The 18,666-nt window shown below is 44.1% G+C and overlaps 1 protein-coding gene across 1 annotated transcript in view; it reads right to left on the bottom strand.

Annotated features, from left to right (window-relative positions):
- ABCA1 (ATP binding cassette subfamily A member 1) overlaps nt 1-18,666 on the bottom strand; it is a 147,353-nt gene that overhangs the window by 71,283 nt on the left and 57,404 nt on the right. The window contains exons 6-7 of the mRNA XM_003809239.4: nt 9,706-9,827; nt 6,545-6,721 (exon numbers count right to left, since the gene is read on the bottom strand). Coding sequence (XP_003809287.2) covers nt 6,545-6,721; nt 9,706-9,827 — 299 coding nt within the window. The remainder of the gene's footprint in view (nt 1-6,544; nt 6,722-9,705; nt 9,828-18,666) is intronic.

Genomic DNA, 18,666 nt, shown 5'->3' with positions numbered 1-18,666 from the left:
ATCTAAATTTTTCAGGAATTCTATGACAAAATGAGACGTGGGTATACATATATTGGAATAGTATTTTCAACACAATACACAATTTTGTTTTCCTCCTGGGAATGCATGTTACAATGTGTTCATTGAAACATTTCAAATGTCCTTTAAATATCTTTCTAAAGTAGACATAAATCTCTACTTCACTTTGACCATATGCAAAATCCAACTCAGGCTGGGATTAGTATGTTTTAGTTCAAACTGAAAACAAGTAAACCACAAATCAAAGACTATCACCACCCAGGAGTAATTGCTATCTCTTTCTGGTGATTTCAATGACAGTAAAGATTTCCTCTGGGAAACATTTTAATATTTTTTATTGAAATACGAAATTATAAGACTACATTTCTAAGGAATATTCTAATCTTTTAAAAAATAATTCAACAACCTAAATATTAACTTTCAAATTAGATGTGTTTAACGCATTCAAATGCTTCATTTTTTGCTGTTTCTAAACATAGTTAAATACATCTACTACCACATAATTCAGAGGAAAAAATTAAACCTGTATCTTAGATCTGGCAACAATATTCAATGAAGAAATAGTATAACTAAGGTGAAAATGTCTGTGTAAATGGAGTTGAGCAGTCATATTAACACACTGCTATATCTACCAGCTAGTGCTCTTCTTTTCCCATAAGAATGAGGTGAACATAGAGTCTGAAGAGTAAATCTACACAGTGTGTCATTCCACCCATTACCAACCCATGGGGATTGCGGCTGCTTGCTGGGAGAAAGCAAGTAAACAGGTGGGCAGTCAAATCACACAAAGCCAAACAAAATCTGATACTTTCCAACAATGTCTGGGTTCCAGACAGGAGAACACGAGCAAGTGTTCTCTCCTGCAAAAACTCACACAGACGCTTTAAGGACTGCATGTAACAAGCTGAAGTATCTAGCCCTAAAAAGCCATGAGGCTGAAGGTAACAACAAGCCCCATCTGTATTCTGGGTCCTTGTCTAAGAGTCAAGAAGAAGCTAAATAAAGACCCCTCAAGACAAGGATGATTTTGTTCACTCCTTATCCATCTGCTTCTTCGATCTGTACACAGCTCAGCTGTGACATTACTTGTCTTTGGGAGCCTCAGGGCACCCTCACTTTCCCTTCTTTCCCTCATGAACCAAGATCCACTTGGTGGGAATGTGCTAGGCACACTGGAAGACACGTGGACAGTGGAACCACTGGTTCCACAAAAACCACTTCTTTTTTTTCCCCACATTATTGAGATGGAGATAAATCTGCATGCCTGGACTTCCAACCTTAAGGATCAGACACCATTTTCACATCACTGAGGCAATGGTGAGTCAAGGACAGAGCCCAAACCTAGCTCATTCAACCCCACATTCCTCCCACTACAGCCCACAGTGTCTGTGTTGGCAAAGACTGCTGTGAGGGAGCTGGTCGAGAGGTCATCAGTGAAACTGGAACGAGGACAGCTCTCACTCTGTAGACCCAGGACCTACAAAGAATTCCTCAAATTCCCAGACTCAGCCTTCAGCCTGGATCTCAGTGCCCATCAGAATGAAAGCTCCAAGTGCATCACAACTGCCTTGTTGGTGGTCGAACTTCAGTGCCTAGAACAGTGCTGGTATAAAGCAGACATACAATAAACACTTGATGGATTTTTTTTGATGAATGTCTCATACCTTGTTCAGAGATGTTCTGCTCCCAAAGTCACCTCTGTTTGGTTTGTACATTAAAAACCCTAATAGGTGATGCTTATTATGCTTTAGAGTCACTTTCCAAATACGGGCAAGAAAAAGCAGAGAGCTGCAGAGGGGTCAACAAAAGCCAAAGGCACTGAGGGAACACTTCAAATATATGATAAACTATTCCTTCCAATCAAGAAAGCTATAGCAGACTGAATATCCCCTGCAAAGATGTCTGCACCCTAATCCTGGAGTCTGTGAATATGCACATTTCATAGCAAATGCACTGTGTAGATGTAATTAAAGTTATGAACCTCAAAATAAGGAGATTATCCTGGATTATGTGAATGGGCCCAAACTAAACACCTGATCCCTTAAAAGTAAAGAACTTTCTCTGACTGGAGACAGATGTGACAGGAGGCGTCAGAGGTTTAAAGTGTGAGAGATACTCAACCCACTTGTGGGAGAGGGGTCACATGAAAAGCATAAGAAGGAACGATGGCAACCTTTAGGAGCAAAAACCAGCCCCTGCTGACAGCCAGCAAGGAAATGGACTTCAGTCCTACAACTGCACGGGACTGAATTAATCTGATATCCTGGATGAGCTCCAAAGTAGATTCATCTTCAGAGCCCCCCAAAAAAACACAGCCCCACAAACACCTTGATATCAGCCCCGTGAGCCTCTAAGAAGTAGACCTAGGTGAGCTCTACTGTATCCTGGCTTCTGGCCTTATGAAATAATAAATGTATATGGCTATAAACTGCTAAGTATTTGGTGACTTTTTAAAGTAGCAATCAAAAAAAAAAAGTACAATCAGAAGCAAATCAATCTCTCTGGCCAAAATTTGCTGGTCCACTACTATGGCTCCTTCCTGCAGTCCAAAACAGATTGGAGGTTTCTGTGAGACAGGAAGGTGGCCCTCTCCTCGCTCTGGGAAAGGTACATGCTGCTTTAGGAAGGACCCAAGAGAAAGTGAAGAAAAGTTCACCTGCCCAGCACACTCTACAGCAAAATACACCTTGCTGAGCAGCAAGACAAAAGAAGCCCCTGCCAGGTGGCCCTGAGCTCCTCCTAGAAGTTGTTAACTCAACAGTACAAATACAATGAGCGCACTCCGTAACAAGTCTCCCTCATGACTAAGTGCATTTATCCCACAGATAATATTTCATATATCCACCCACCTTTGTTCTCATCAAAAGGATATCTTTTGAGTTGAGTCCAGCTCCTAGAAAATACCTGGCACATAATAAGAACTGAATAAATATTGCTCAATGCATGAGTAAGATTTTTAAGTAAAAAGCAGAGAACACCTAATGGAAACTGCTCTTAACCCCAGGGAACTTTAAAAACACAACAGCGTTCTGACATCCAGTATTAATTTTCACACAAGGTACGGACTGAGGCATAAATAAGAATCTTTGGGTGAAAAGTCTTGACAATATCTGAGCTAGAATGCAGTTTTTCACTGAAATACTCACCAGGACCACTTCGCTTGGTATGAGTTCTAACACTGATCTACAGAAGAAAACTTCTATCTTTTTTTTTTTTTTTCTGAGACAGAGTCTCACTCTGTCACCCCGGCTGGAATGCAGTGGAGTGATCTCAGCTCGCTGCAACCTCCACCTCCTGGGTTCAAGCGATTCTTGTGCCTCAGCCTCTTCAGTAGCTGGGATTACAGGTGTGCGCCACCACGCCTGCCTGGCAAATATGTGTATTTTTAGTAGAGGGGGGTTTCACCATGTTGGCCAGGCTGGTCTTGAACTCCTGGCCTCAAGTGATTCATCTGCCTCGGCCCCCACAATATGCTGGGATTACAACAGATGTGAGCCACTGTGCCTGGCTGAAAACTTCTATCTTGACGCAACTGTTTTCAAGGACATAATTTCTACTACTCATGTCAATTAAATTATCAACTTCTATTTATTGAGCACCTATTGTGTGCCAGGCCCCACACCAGGCTCTTCATATGTGTAACCAATAATCACAACAAAGAGTCAAATATATTATGTGTATGTAGAAGAAGAGAAAACTGAGGCTTACAGGGACTAAATAATTTATCCGACATCAATGCTGGTAAAATATTCAAATGCAATATTCAAACCCAGACCCAGCTGACCCTCCCACACTGCCATACTTTCCCCATGTTGCCAAAATACTGCTTTCCAGAGCACCCAGATTCTGAAGGAGGCCCAGGAGAAACTCACAATACCCTTGGCTGGAAACAGGGAAACACTCACGCACACACAAAAGGAGAAATGTTTCAAAATATGTCTCTCGTGAAATTCCACTTTTGGTACAGAAGCACATATTGAAAGAAGAGTTTCTCTCCCCATCATTTTGGGCTTTGCATCTCCGGTTGCTGCTACTGCTGCACTTCTTGGCACAGTTAACTGCCCATGTGCAATGTCATCACATGTCACATCCATCTACCATCACAAATGTTGAAATTTCAACCAAGCAGCAATAGAAAAAGGCTGCTTAATGCAAATCAAGTATCAGTCCCAGCATTCCAATTAAGACCCTGCTTAATTCAATAAGTAAGAGTCACATTTCAAAATGTTTGGAAGTCATTTCATCCTAAAGCCTTCCTCAGAAATCATCTTTACACAAAACGATCCTGATCACTCATTCTATTCTAACTCAAGAGCCCCATTTTGAAGAGAGGTCTCTTGGTAACAGCAGAGGGGCAGAAGCAGAACCTGAGTGCTCCACAAACCCAAGAGATATGCAGGAAGCACCTGGTAGTAGCCACCTTAATCAATACCTGGTCATAAACCAACGCATGCACAAGGCACAACCACAACACAGCAGGATGGGACACAGTGTAGCTGATGGTTCTGAAGGTGCATTTCCCTGCACTCTGTCACGCTGCTAATCCTCCCAGAGAGATACTGTCAGGTTGAAACCTGAGCTGTTAATTGTCAGATGATGAGGGCTAAACAGTCATTCTACTATGAGTATAATTCAGGCATTATGTGAGTGGAGGGATTTTACCGGGTTGTGTATACAATAGGTGTTTAATGAGTAAACAGAAGTGAAATGGAATGAATGGGCACAGCACCGGAACAAATTACAATGTCTTCTAAAAACACCCATCTTTTCCAAAATTTCAATCATTCCAACTGAAAGGGTGAGCATTTGTCATGCAGTGAAGCAGCCCAAAACAGTCCAAGAAAATGGTTTTGTAACAAAGTTTTGTACCATTCATAATAACCTTTCACCCTCTATGATTCACAGCACAAAAAAGACCAACAGGCTGCAAATGTCTGCACAAGTCAGCTTCTCTAACTTTTTAGGCCAGTTACTTAGGGTTGCAAAGATCCCCATAGAGAAATATACCTTACTTTAAATTATAACATGGGACCGGGCATGGTGACTCATGCCTTTAATCCCAACACTTTGGGAGGCCGAGGTGGGCAGATCACTTGAGCTCAGGAGTTCGAGACCAGCTGGGCAACATAGTGAAACCCTATGTCTACTAAAAATACAAAAAATAGCTTGGCGTGGTGGCAGGTGCCTGTAGTCCCAGCTACTCGGAGGCTGAGGCATGAGAATCACTTAAGCCTGGGAGGCGGAGGTTGCAGTGAGTCGAGATCGCGCCACTGCACTCCAGCCTGGGCAACAGAGTGAGACAGATCTCAGCTCACTGCAACCTCCACCTCCCGGGCTCAAGCGATTCTCCTGCCTCAGCCTCCCGAGTAGCTGGAATTACAGGTGCCCACCATCACGCCCGGCTATTTTTTGTATTTTTGTAGAGACAGGGTTTCACCATGTTGGCCAGGCTGGTCTCAAACTGCTGACCTCACGTGATCTGCCCGCCGTGGCATCCGAAAGTGGTGGGATTACAGGCGTGAGCCACCACACCTGGCCGATATAAAAACTTTTTGATGGTCAATCAAAGGTATGAATCCTGAATTGTGTTTCTAAGGTCACATTCTAGGGTACGATCTGGGAACAGGGTCCAGAAACTGAGTATTCTTAATTCTCTGGGAGGACCAACTCTCTATAAAGAATTCGTGCTGCACAAAATCCAAGAGTATTACAATTTCATTTTATTATAATAAGGAACATCTCTTTCCAGGTACATCCTTCCTCCAGGAATCTTTCCCTGGTTTTAAGAGAATCTATCTGGTGAGTAGAAAACCAGAATCCTGGATATTAAATGATGATGTTTGGGGTAGGGAGAGGAATTTCACCAGAGCTCTCAGAACACCTAGAGACATATTTGTTCTGGAACTATATAAAACACTCTGATGACCAAACTGCTCAGGCTCACCAGTATTTTTTGGTTAAGAATGAATGGGTATTCTCATAGAGTGCTTCTCTGAACTATTGATTCCTAGGCTGAAAAAACTTTGTCGGAATTTTTCTTTGCAATGTTATTACTAAATAAGCTAATTAGTGTGGTCTCATCTAATTCCAGGGCCTTCCAACTGTGACAGCCCACAATGTAATCTTTATGATGGGTTTTTAAACATAAATAGATATCCATCTTCCCATCAATGGTTTCAGGACTTTTTTTTTAAATATGAAGAACTCTGTTTTCAAATGAGCTCTTGCTTAGTATTATAATAGTAAAAACATGAAAAAGCAGGTCTTCTCTGATTGAAACAAGCACAAAAAACTTTTGGCTTAAACTCAGCCACACCCAGCTTATTCTTCCCATTCACCCTTTGGGAGATGGCCCAAAAGTCTGAAAGAACACTAAGAACACTTAGAATACCACTGAACTAAATTATATCACAAACTCCCAGCCAGCCGTACTTTTCTACAAAACAAAGTCATGCTGTCCAAGGAAAAACCTCACATTCCGAAAGCATTAGTGCTTGAAGTTTCTCCAGTGAGCAAGTCTACTCACCAGGATTGGCTTCAGGATGTCCATGTTGGAACGAAGTACTCGCTCTGCTGCAGCCAGTTTCTCCCTTGGTAGGCCACAAAGCTCAGAAACTTCTTGGTCACCAAGGTGAATCATCTCTTCTGATTTTGATCCATTGCACAGACTTGTCAAATGTAACTGGTAGCCTTGCAAAAATACCTGGAAGCATTTCATGCAAAGAGAGACAAGCACAAGAGGATTATGAAGATTGGAAGCTGGGTCCTTGAAGTCTTTTGGAGAACTTCATATCAATACAGCTTTGAAGATCTTAAAACAGGTTCCATTGCAACAGTCCAATGCATCAGGTCTCTTTACTGAACCTCAGAATGTATCAAAGCACAAGGCACAATGACAGGACACTTAAAACCTGCAAGTTGCATTAACTCAGTATCTCCCACACTCTTGTCCCTCTTGGAAAGAAAAATCCAGAGTCCAACTCATTTTCTTAAGAGTGGGACACATGATTTGGCAAACAGGAATCCAGAGTCTGAATTCCTGGAACCACTTTTATTAGAGGAACAACATCCTCACTATTTTGCAATTTATGTTGTCTTTAAGTAGGACTGGGCTGAAATATGGGAAGAAAGCATTTATGCTATTTATCTGTAAGTGCAGATATTTAACTAAAACACAGAACTATGTTCTAACAATTTCAGAATTTGGAATTCTCCATTTTACTTGCCCTAGCAGAGTGCCAGAAAGCCAGGCCTCTTATCTCATTGATAGGCCAATTCTAAATCATTCTTATCTTTTCTTTATACCAAACCCACTAGAGGGCCTCTTCTTGGTCATATTTTACTTAATTGCCTCTCTGGGCCTAAACTATTCTACTTCATACGTGGTCCAGTGGACCACAAGCTTTGAAAGAAGAGCCTGTTTATCGTGCTCACTTTGCATCTACAGTGCTGAAACATTATAGCCAGTATTTGTTGAAGGAATGAACAATGCAGACTCTTTATTACACCATTACTAACTGTCCTGTTTAAATTGGGGCAGGCTGATGTGCTTGTAGAACAACCTAAGGTGAGTGATGGACCAAAAGCCTCTCAAAACCCATGCAGCTTTTGAAATACCAGAACATTTGGCCTACCACGATTCCCATTAAGTTTTTGCTGACTGCCAGAGATACTCAAGCACACTTCAGTTCTACTCGTTTCTTTAACTGGTCCTTGCTGCTAGGCTGTCAGCCTACAGTTAGTGTCTATGTTTAAGAATACTGACAACAGGCCGGGTGCAGTGGGTCATGTCTGTAATTCCAACACTTTGGGAGGCCGAGGCAGACGGATCACCTGAGGTCAGGAGTTCAAGACCAGTCTGGCCAACCAACATGGTAAAACCCCGTCTCTACTAAAAATACAACAATTAGCCAGGTGTGGTGGTGCATGCCTGTAATCCCAGCTACTCAGGAGGCTGAAGCAGAGAATCACTTGAACCTGGGAGGGAGAGGTTGTAGTGAGCTGAGATCATGCCACTACACTCCAGCCTGGGTGACAGAGCAAGACTCCAACTCAAAAAAAAAAAAAAAAAAAGAATACTGACAACGGAGGGCCTTTGTTGATGTCATCTTCTGCCTCTGCCCAATCATGCTTTGTTCCCTTTCCTTTCCTTACACAAGTATTGATCCCAAGAATTTTTCAATAAATGTCTTGTATGCTCAAAAAAAAGAATACTGACAATACAGAAACTCCAAGGACCATCCAAGGACCATCTCCATGCTTAGGATGCCCCTTATTTTAAACTGATTAGATGTGACAGATATGAAATTGGCAGGGGGCAATGGAAATTATGCTAAATGCAACTACTTTCAAAAGCCTGATGCCTTTGGCCCATCTCCTAACCACACAATTGGTAAACACAAGGCATATTTTCCTAGTTTCAGAAGGGCAAGCAGTAAGCACATTTTTCTAATTTTAAAAATTCTAGATCATGTGAAGCAAAAAGCTTATTTTCAAGAATAAACATTTCCACTACTTCTGCTTCTTGTAAAGACAAGCTAGTATGCAGACATCAGATAGGGGAGGAAGCAGTTCCCCTTTCTGCCAGAGAATAAGCTCAAAAAGTGTCTCTGAAAAATCAATAACCATGCAAGCTGGGTCTGGTGCTACCCACTGCACAAGAGCTGTCTAATAATGATGCCAGAGGAAGTTTTCTATGATTCTAAAGTTAAAATTCAACATAAACACTAATATTATTTCCTGATTTTATAAAATTCTTTTTTTTTTTTTTTTTTTTTTTTTTTGAGATGGAGTCTCACTCTGTCAGCCAGGCTGGAGTGCAGTGGCGCGATATTGGCTCACTGCAAACTCCGCCTCCCAGGTTCAAACGATTCTCCCGTCTCAGCCTCACGAGTAGCTGGGACTACAGGAGCATGCCACCATGCTGAGCTAATTTTCATATTTTTAGTAGAGACAGGTTTTGCCATGTTGGCCAGGCTGGTCTCGAACTCCTGACCTCAAGTGATCTTCCCACCTTGGCCTCCCAAAGTGCTGGGATTATAGACGTGGGATTATAGACCTTTGAAGTGATCTCGTCCATCCCACCTGAGCTTTGTGACACTAGTCCGTTCATTTCTGTCTCCCCAGTGCCATCTCACAGAGCTAAAATTGGAGAGATTTAAAGCCTTATTCCCACAAGCTGCAGGGACTGATCTCCTATTTAATGCAAAGCAAGCAACAGTTCTCAACTCAGCGCCACTGCGTCCAGCCCTGATTTTATAAAATCCTTAAAAGTCTCCAAATACACCCTTGTCTAAAGTCTCCTGTCCTCAATTTTTTAGACAGAGCTCCTCCAGATCAATAACCCTGAACCACGGTTATTGCCTCAGAACTGTGAATATTTTTTAAGTTTAACTCAACTTAAAATGTATCCCTTGTAGGAGGAAATCATCACAAATGCCAAGTGATAAGCCAGAAATCAATTTTATTTTAACCAGCTGGCCCATGACGCCAGGTTGCATATTCCACTCCTGGATGGTTTGGCAATTCCTGCCTGAATAGGGAAGTAAAATTAAGTGAAGTTGTATTCAAACTACCTCCCTCCCGTTCACCACCATTACAAGGACAAGGGTTTATTCATTTCTTTCCAGTAGCTGCACAACGTAATTGCCATCAGCCCTACTGAGGAAGCTGGAGGCGTCAGCTTACCTTGTGGAGAATGACATCAGCCCTCAGCATCTTGTCCACAGTAGACTTTGGGAGAGAGAGGTTGTGATACAGGAACCCAGAGAAGGTTTCATTGTCCACTAGGAAATCTTGAAGCTTCAAGTCTATTGAGAAATAGTGTTTTATTTTTATTTAGTAAGTAACTCCAAAAAAAAAAAAAGTGGGCACAATGGGACAGTGGAGAAACGTTATCATAATATTGATGATCAACAGTTGCCTGGCTAAACACACACAGGAATGAGATAGGGGAGCATCGCCATATCAGGAGAGGCATGAAAATATTGCTTTCTGGTAACATGTTGAGCCACACTCAGCATGTGCTCCTCAACTCAAACAGTGTGATGGTGCTGTTACACACACACACACACACACACACACACACACAGCCTTTCCTTTTTTTTTTTTTATTTTGAGACGGAGTCTCACCCTGTCACCTAGGTTGGAGTGCAATGGTGCAATCTCAGCTCACTGCAACCCCCGCCTCCCGGGTTCAAGAGATTCTCCTGCCTCAGCCTCCCGAGTAGCTGGGATTACAGGTATGCACCACCATGCCTGGCTAATTTTTTTTTTTTTTAATCTTTAGTACAGACAGGGTTTCACCATGATGGGCAGGCTGGTCTCAAACTCCTGACCTTGTGATCCAACCTGCCTTGGCCTCCCAAAGTGCTGACGTTACAGGCGTGAGCCACCCTGCCAGGCCTTTCTTTGCTTTTCAAGCAAGAAGTCAAACCTTTGAAATGATCTCACCCATCCCACCTGAGCTTTGTGACACTAGTCCGTTCATTCCTGTCTCCCCACTGCTGTCTCACAGAGCTAAAATTGGAGAGATTTAAAGCTTTATTCCCACAAGCTGCAGAGACTAATCTCCTATTTAATGCAAAACAAGCAATGGTTCTCAAACTTAAGTATGCATCAGAATCACCTGGAGAGCTTGTTAAAATGCAGACTGCTGGCCCCCCCCCCGCCACGAGTTTCTGATACAGCGGCCCTGGGATGTGACTGGAGAATCACTTACAGGTGATGCTGATGCTGCTGACCTGGGGACCATGTTTTGACAAACACTGGCAGAGTGCATTATGCATATCAAAGTGCCTTCACAGACATGGTCTCATTTTCATTCCAAACATAAAACATGTGATACAAAGCTCTAAAACCCAGGTCTGCCAGGCTTTAGGAAAACACATTAACATATATTTAAACCATCAGCCCTATTAAATGATTTGATTGCTAAAGGATTTCATACAGAATCTCCCTAAATAATAGGCCCTCTGGGTACAGTTAGAAAAGGCTTCAATCCAGTGCAACAAAACAGAAAAAGCAGCACTAAGAATCCAGAATTTTAGTTTCTAGAGTTGGAGGCTGTGTCTGGTGGCGTCACTGCATACCTCATGTCATCTTTCTGAACCTCAATTTCTTGATCTCCAAAATGAGAGGTTTCTGACCAGATGCTTGGTAGGAGCCCTATGACTCTGAAACAGTATAGTTTTCCCTGACTCATTTCATTTGGCTGTCTACCTCTTCTCCTTCCAACCCACTCTCCTAACAGCCTAACTTCTTTGTTATAAAGATAAAACCAGCTCATCAGGACCACATGAACTGAGCCCACATGGCCAGGCACTAAGCAACCTCTAGAGGGCAAACTTTGCAAACTGAAATCATTTACCAGAAGAGAAACAGGTTTGATCTGAAAATGGGGCTACAGTGTGAGGCTTAATGAGGACAGGAGTTAATCCGCGGAGCTAAGAGGGTCACATGCAGAGATAAAGTAACAGGAGGGCCTGACAGCCCAACCAGTCTCTCATAAATGCTGTATGATCCAGGTGTATTCTGCTTTAGGCAAACTTCAGTAATATTGAGTTATATAGACAGAATAAATTGAGCAAGATTTACATCGCTAGAGAAATGATTCACTGCTACCCCTCTATGGCTAGCTCCTAGTTATTCCTCATGACAGCCAGTAGCTGTTCTTAGGCCCAGTTAGTGTCCCTCAGAATCAGTGCCCCTGCAAACTGCTACCTACCTGATGCTTCCCATCACATAGGACTCTACACTGTTAGCATCAGGCTCTCTACTGCAGTTGTCAAACCTCAGAGCACCTAAGCTTCATTTAGGGAGCATGCTAAAATGCAGTTTCTTGGGCCCAGTCCCCAGAGATTCTGAAATAGTGGGTCTAGAGTGCAGAGCCTACAAATCTACATTTGAATAAGCATCCCTTGCACTTTTAATGTTGGGGGAGGGAGGTGTGGAACCACAGTTTAAGGAACATTGTTTTACTTGCATGTTGTCTCCACCAGACTATGCCTATAGGATAGGGAATATGTGTTCTTAGTACCACCAATGCCCAGATCAGGCCTGGCACAGAATTACTGCCCAGTGAAGGGTAGCTGAATACTAAACACTAGGAGATGGGATTAGGGCTGACAAGGTTCCAAAAGAATCTGAGTACCATCATAGGAGATTTCCTTTTAGCTGGTCAGGTCCAGGAAGAGCCCAGGGATGTCAGGACCATCCCCAGGCCACACCCCAGGAGTGAACAGGACTTCTAACCACTGGAACTGCCTTCCCAGGAACAGAAAGCGACATCCGGGGTCACTTTCTGTTCTTGGGAGAAACAGGAAGGAAGGTGTAAGCTGGTGGCTTCAGTTGAGGACTGGTGTGAAAAGGTAGACATTAATCACTGTACAACCATGGAAAAAGCACCACCCTGGGAGTCAGAAACCTGGGTTCTAAAGCCATTTATTTGTCGAGTCATTTCATGTAGTTGTTGTGCCTCCACTGCATTACCTATAAAATGAAGGGTCAAAAAAGGCCTCTGTGAAACCTCAACAGAAACGGAATACACGTATTAGCTAACCCTCACTGACTAGGTGGGCCATAGATTCCTCCTGAGCAGAGCCAGAGCAATACATCATATTGCACCAGGGAACTTCAAAACAGCTCCCTCCTTCCCAAGCAGGGTGGCAGAAGTGTGGGAGGGCGACCCAGGCCACCCCTGCAATGGGCCCAGGTCATCCTGCAACACTCTCCAGACCAGTAAGTGTGCTCAGCATGTTTATAAGACTTCTGTTATGTTAACAGGCTCTGAAGATGAGAACATCTGGATGTGATCAAGCTCCAACCTCCTATCAGTGAATCCCCCGGATGAGACATAAGAACCCAGAGGCTGATTAAACAGTCAACAACCCTTGGCTGTGCACGTGCATGGTGTGGTAGGTTCGCTGGGTTGGGAAGCAGCAGGGAGGGCCAAAGATCCTCCGCTACAAAGCACTTGCAGCCTGATCACGTGGATATCCACCCATGTAGGCTTAGACTCACACACTAGCACCAACCTGTGTGAAAACAGGAAGGCAACATGGTGTAGTATACTGGTTCTCAAACATGACTGCCGGTTAGACTCAGCTGGGGGCTTCACAAAAATCCCAAAGCCCAGGCCACACCATGGAGCAACTAATGAGAACTGCTAGGGTAAGACCCAGGCCTCAGAATTTAATAAAACCTGGCTGGGTGAGGTGGGCAGATCACTTGAGGTCAGGAGTTTGAGATCAGCCTGGTGAAACCCCGTCTCTACTAAACATATCAAAATTAGCTGAGTGTGGTGGTGGGTGCCTGTAATCCCAGCTACTTGGGAGGCTGAAGCAGGAGGATCACTTGAACCTGGGAGGCAGTGGTTGCACTGAGCAGAGATGGCACCATTGCACTCCAGCCTGGGTGACAGAGCGAGACTCTGTCTCCAAAAAAAAAAAAAAAAGAATTTAATAAAATTTTTCAGGTGATTGCAGCCAAGTCTGAGAAACAATGATGTGGGGGAAACATCAGGGTTTGGGACCAGAAAAACCTAAATTTGATACTGCACTCTCCTGTGAAATAGCTGTGTGACTGCGAGAAAGTGACTTTACCTCCCTGAGCACAAATTTTCTTACCAATTAAGTGAAGGTAATAGTATCCACATTTCAAAGATATGAAGATCAGAGATACTCATCATGGTAGGTGCTCAATATATGGTAATAATTTGTGATTACCAAAAAGATTTTTTCACTCAACTTTACCACTGTACAACAATGCCATTTATAGAAAAGATGGGGACACAGTCCCTGCCTTCGAGGAACTTTCAAGGCTGAAAGGGGAGATAAAGAGGCAAATCAATTCAAGAAGGCAGAAGGAAGGATAAGAAAGCCAAAAGGAGACAGTAAATGGAAGCACTGGCCCAAGATGAGGTTTATCTGTAAGTGCTTCATGGCGAGCAACCAGACTGGAGCCAAGTTCTGGAAAAGGACAGAGTCAAAAATCCCTAGAAGTGGCTGGAGAGGAAGGGGTAAGACCTCTCATGATGACAACGACCAGGACATTTTGTGGTCATAATGCTATGCACATAGTAGATTTTCAACAAATGAATGAACAAGCAGATAATTAGAGAAGAGATTTCTCAAAACCTCAGATCTGGGTAGTAGGAAGCGGAGAAAAAAGGAGGGGGTGAGGACAGAGTACAGTGGCTTTGTATCTGCTGGTCTCAGTCTTCTCCCCTATGTTGCTGGCAGGAAAATGGGTGGAAAGCCAAGAATATCAAGAAAGCCAGATGTCTGAAACATACCTTCTCCTCTTACCCCATCCTCATGACATGGCCCATGAGTCACCTCCTCCAGGAAGCCTGCCCTGGCCTTCCCATCCTCAAGCTGGGTTAGGTGGCCAGCCCTTTTTTGTGACTTTTTTTTTTTTTTTTTAAATACAGAGTTTCACCCTTTCACCCAGGCTGGAGTGAAGTGGCCCGCTCTTGGCTCACTGCAACCTCCAAAGCCCCAGGTTCAAGCAATTCTCCTGCCTCAGCCTCCCCAGTAGTTGGGATTACAGGCACCCGCCATCACGCCCAGCTATTTTTCCTTTTTGTATTTTCAGTAGAGTTGGGGTTTCATCATGTTGGCCAGGCTGGTCTTGAACTCCTGACCTCAGGTGATCCACTCGCCTTGGCCTCCCAAAGTGCTAGGATTAGAGGCATGAGCCACCACGCCTGGCGTTTTGTGACTCTTTTACTCTTTTGTGCCCAACATCCTATGTTTCCCACTAGTACCACACAGATCAAGCTGCAGTCACCCATGTAAATATCCTGCTCCCAGAAGAATAGAAATGCCTTGAGGGCCAGGGTTTTTAACTCCAAAGCCAGCAGTGCCTGGCACAGAGGAGGCACTCAGTAAATTGGATGAACGAATGAATAGATGGATGGATGAACTAATGAATGAATGAATACAAATGAGTGAATAAATTAATGACCTGATGTGATCTGGGGAATTGCCGATTGCAGAGAAGAAAATTCACCTTGCAGTGAGTTAGGGAAAAGATGAAGCAGGACATGAACTTGAAACAAACAAAGTAAAGAGGACACAAGAGTTCTGCTAAACCCACTCAGCCACGTCAGCCCAGATCAAGAGGAGAGTCAGGTGAGTGGCAGCTAGAAGCAGAGTAGGGAACAGGAGAGAGGAAGGCTGAGTTGATTAAATGATAAAATGGAGATGACAATGGCATCCACCTCATTGGACTGAGCTAGGTGTTATATGAGAAAATGTACCTGCAGACCTAGTATAATGCTGGGCACTGAGTAAGGTGCCCGGTAAAGGATGGCTAATATCATCATCATTTTCAGGAATGACTGATCTGAACAGATTCATGGCTAATTTAACCTTAAAGCATATTCAGAATAGACAAGACACAGAAGTGGCTTTGGCGGCTAAGTTGAGATGTTGAATTTGTGATCTAAGGTATGCACATGTGTGTATGTGTGTGCATATGTATGTGTGTATTATAATACATATTAGCCTGGCTGAGTTCCTAAGACAGAATTATTGAGTTCTTTCTGCTGATACTATCTATAAGGTAAAGGAAAGGTTGAAGCTGACTGATTTGTCTACTCATAGCTTTATGAAAGAATAAATCAATCTAGTATTTTACAGGGAATCACCAGGAATGATCGTATCCACCAGTCACTGCAAGGACGGATATAGGTGGAAGATGACCTGGACGAAAGACCAATCATTCCACACAAGACAGGGAATACTTCCTGAACAGGAGAGTCATTTAGCCACTTCACTTTGGCCAATGAGTTAATGCGGACCTGGATTTTATAATCAGTAAAATGTGTGGGTTGGAGAAGATGATCTCTGAGGTCTTCCTACCTGACATTGAAAGGAACACAGGGCAAAACAAAATCAGCACTGGATACAGCATCACAGGGTCTGAATTCAAGAGTCAGCTCTGCCATTTCCTGACTGTGTAATCATGAAGCTTACTTTCCCCCCTATTTAAATCTCCCTAAGCCTCAGTTTCCTTGGATATAAAATGGGGCTAATACAGCACTTTGGGAGGCCAAGACGGGTGGATCAACTGAGGTCGGGAGTTCGAGACCAGCCTGACCAACATGAAGAAACCCCGTCTCTACTAAAAATACAAAATTAGCCGGGTGTGGTGGCGCATGCCTGTAATCCCAGCTACTCAGGAAGCTGAGGCAGGAGAATTGCTTGGAGGCAGAGGTTGCAGTGAGCCAAGATCACGCCATTGCAATCCAGCCTGGGCAACAAGAGCGACACTCTGTCTCAAAAAACAAACAAACAAAAAAAATGGGGCTAATAACATTCACAGGTTGTTGTGCAAACCAAAGATCAAGAACGTGAACGTGCTCTTTCAGGGGAAAAAGCTGACTTGCTCCAAGTGTTCGCTCGGGTAACTGGAAGGTATGACCTCTGTCACAGGATGCGGAGCTGGGCTACTGCTGCCAGCAGAAGAGAAAGTCACTATCCAGCAGAAGGTCAAGAGGGCTCTCCCACCACAGTCTCTTCAATACAGACCAAAATACTTGACCTGCTGAGCTCAGCCTCCTTGGTTTTGCCTGGAGGAGCAAACAGTGACCTACCAATTAGCCAAGAGCTTCTGTAAAGTGGGGCAAAGGAAAGGAAAAAGAACAAAAAACAGGTGACATGTGTGTTTGTGGGCTGGAAGAAACGAGGCAGAACCCTCAGCTTCTTGCCACACATCTAGGCCTCTGGGACCAAGCTGAGGAACACACTTGCACGTGCAGGCGGAGGGGTGTGACGCGGGGTGGGGGCGAGGTCCTGCTTTCCCGGCCATTCAGTGTTCCTTCAGTTCTCTGAGCATAGAGGACAAGGAAGGTGGGAGGAGGGAGGAGAGGGAAGAGAGGGGTGGAGGAGCTTAGGGGAGGCTGGGAAAGAAGGAGGAAAGGAGAGGAGGGAGAGCAGCTCAGGAAGGCGGCGGAGGAAAGCCCTTTGCTGAGCTGAGCTGAGCCAGACGGGGTTACTCTCGGTCAGTGCCCTCCAGTCCCCAGCTCAGGTTTCAAGATCTGTGTTCTCTTTTGCTCAACATGAAAAGGAACCAGAGCAATCAGCTGCTTTAGAAGTGGGTGGAGGAGGCAAATGAAAAAAAAGGAGAAGTAGGGAAAATCACATCAGCATCTCAGGCCCAGATGGTCTTCTTCAATGGACCCCTGGGGTGGGGGTGGGGTGGGGCCTCCCAGCCTGCTAGGAGCTGTCAACTGAGCAGGGCCTGGGAGGGGGAGACAAATTCTAACTCGTGGTTTTAATCAGCCTGAGCTTGTCCAGCCTTACAGATAAGACCTTGAAACACTTCTCTGTTATACAAGGGCTGGTAACAAATACACTCCAGTGTCTTTATGGTATTTTTTTGGTGTTTTGTTTTCCTGATGCTCTGCTGTCTTCTTGAAGAATAGATGATGCCTGCTTCACCAATGGCTGAGCACTCTCTGGGAAGACCTGGTTGTTGGGTGCTGAGGAGAAGGGGTGAGGCAGGGTGATGCAGCTGCTCCTTCAGGTGACTCCTTAGAGCAGGGGAGAGTAGGCCAGGGGTGTGTGGTGCACACAGCCTAAGGACACCCATGCTGTTCATCCCGGCCTGGGCTTTCCAACCCAGGAGACACTTCCTTCTCTACAGACAAGGCTCACCGAGGGATACCAAGACATACCTGAAAAAACTCAGTTCCAGAATTTTCCAGTTATGTGGCCTTGGGAAAGTCAGTTAGGCTCTCTGAGCCTCCATTTTTCTGTAAATGGAGGTCTAGCTTCCTACACGTGTGGGTTATCACTAATGACACTAAGTGTGTTAAGTACTCTGAATGCTGACTCACACATACTCCTTGAGAAAATACAAGCTGAAAATTAAACATGTTCAAAATAAATGTGGATAAAGTCATAGATGACAATCTGTGAAGAATTCCCAAGAGAAACCAGGATGTTTAGGCTTATGCTCCCTGAACCTTCCAAGGCATTAGGAAGCAAGCCAGAGTCTTCTCTTTCAACCAATGGGAATACCATAACTTTAGGAACCACACATTCCTTCTAGTATTTTACAAATAATATAAACTTGTATTAGTTCAACAAACTTCTGAATGGCTACAGTACCCAAAATACTAGTGTTGTGGTTCAAAGGGATAATATTTTTCTCAGTGCTCCTTGAAGGCAGGAGCTAGCCTATAACAAAAGAGGCGCTGTGTAACAAAATCCCTGCCCTTGCATTCTAAGAGGAGATGGCCAGAGGGTCGGGTGAGCAGAGCGGTGAGCCTCCAACCCTCTCTGCCACTCCAGAATCAGTCAGCACTGGAATCAGGGGTGGAACGAGACATTACTCATCTTCCCCCAGATTACTTTGCTAGTAAGGCAATAGCACACCTGCTATGATTTGAACGTGTCCCCCCTCAAAGTTCATACATTGAAACTTCATCACCAATGTGACAGTATTAAGAGGCAGGGCCTTTAAGGGGTGATTAAGTTATGTGAGCAGTGCCCTCACCAATAGCATTAGGGCCCCTCACAGATACCATGAATTTCATGTGCGTCTGTGTGAAGAGACCACCAAACAGGCTTTGTGTGAGCAATAAAGCTGCTTTTTTCACCTGGCTGCAGGTGGGCTGAGTCCGAAAAGAGAGTCAGC

Source organism: Pan paniscus, chromosome 11 (assembly GCF_029289425.2).
Source record: "Pan paniscus chromosome 11, NHGRI_mPanPan1-v2.0_pri, whole genome shotgun sequence".
In the NCBI taxonomy this organism is placed as follows: domain Eukaryota; kingdom Metazoa; phylum Chordata; class Mammalia; order Primates; family Hominidae; genus Pan; species Pan paniscus.
The sequence above is the reverse complement of the archived record's forward strand: the minus strand, read 5'-3'. Positions and strand labels throughout refer to the sequence as shown.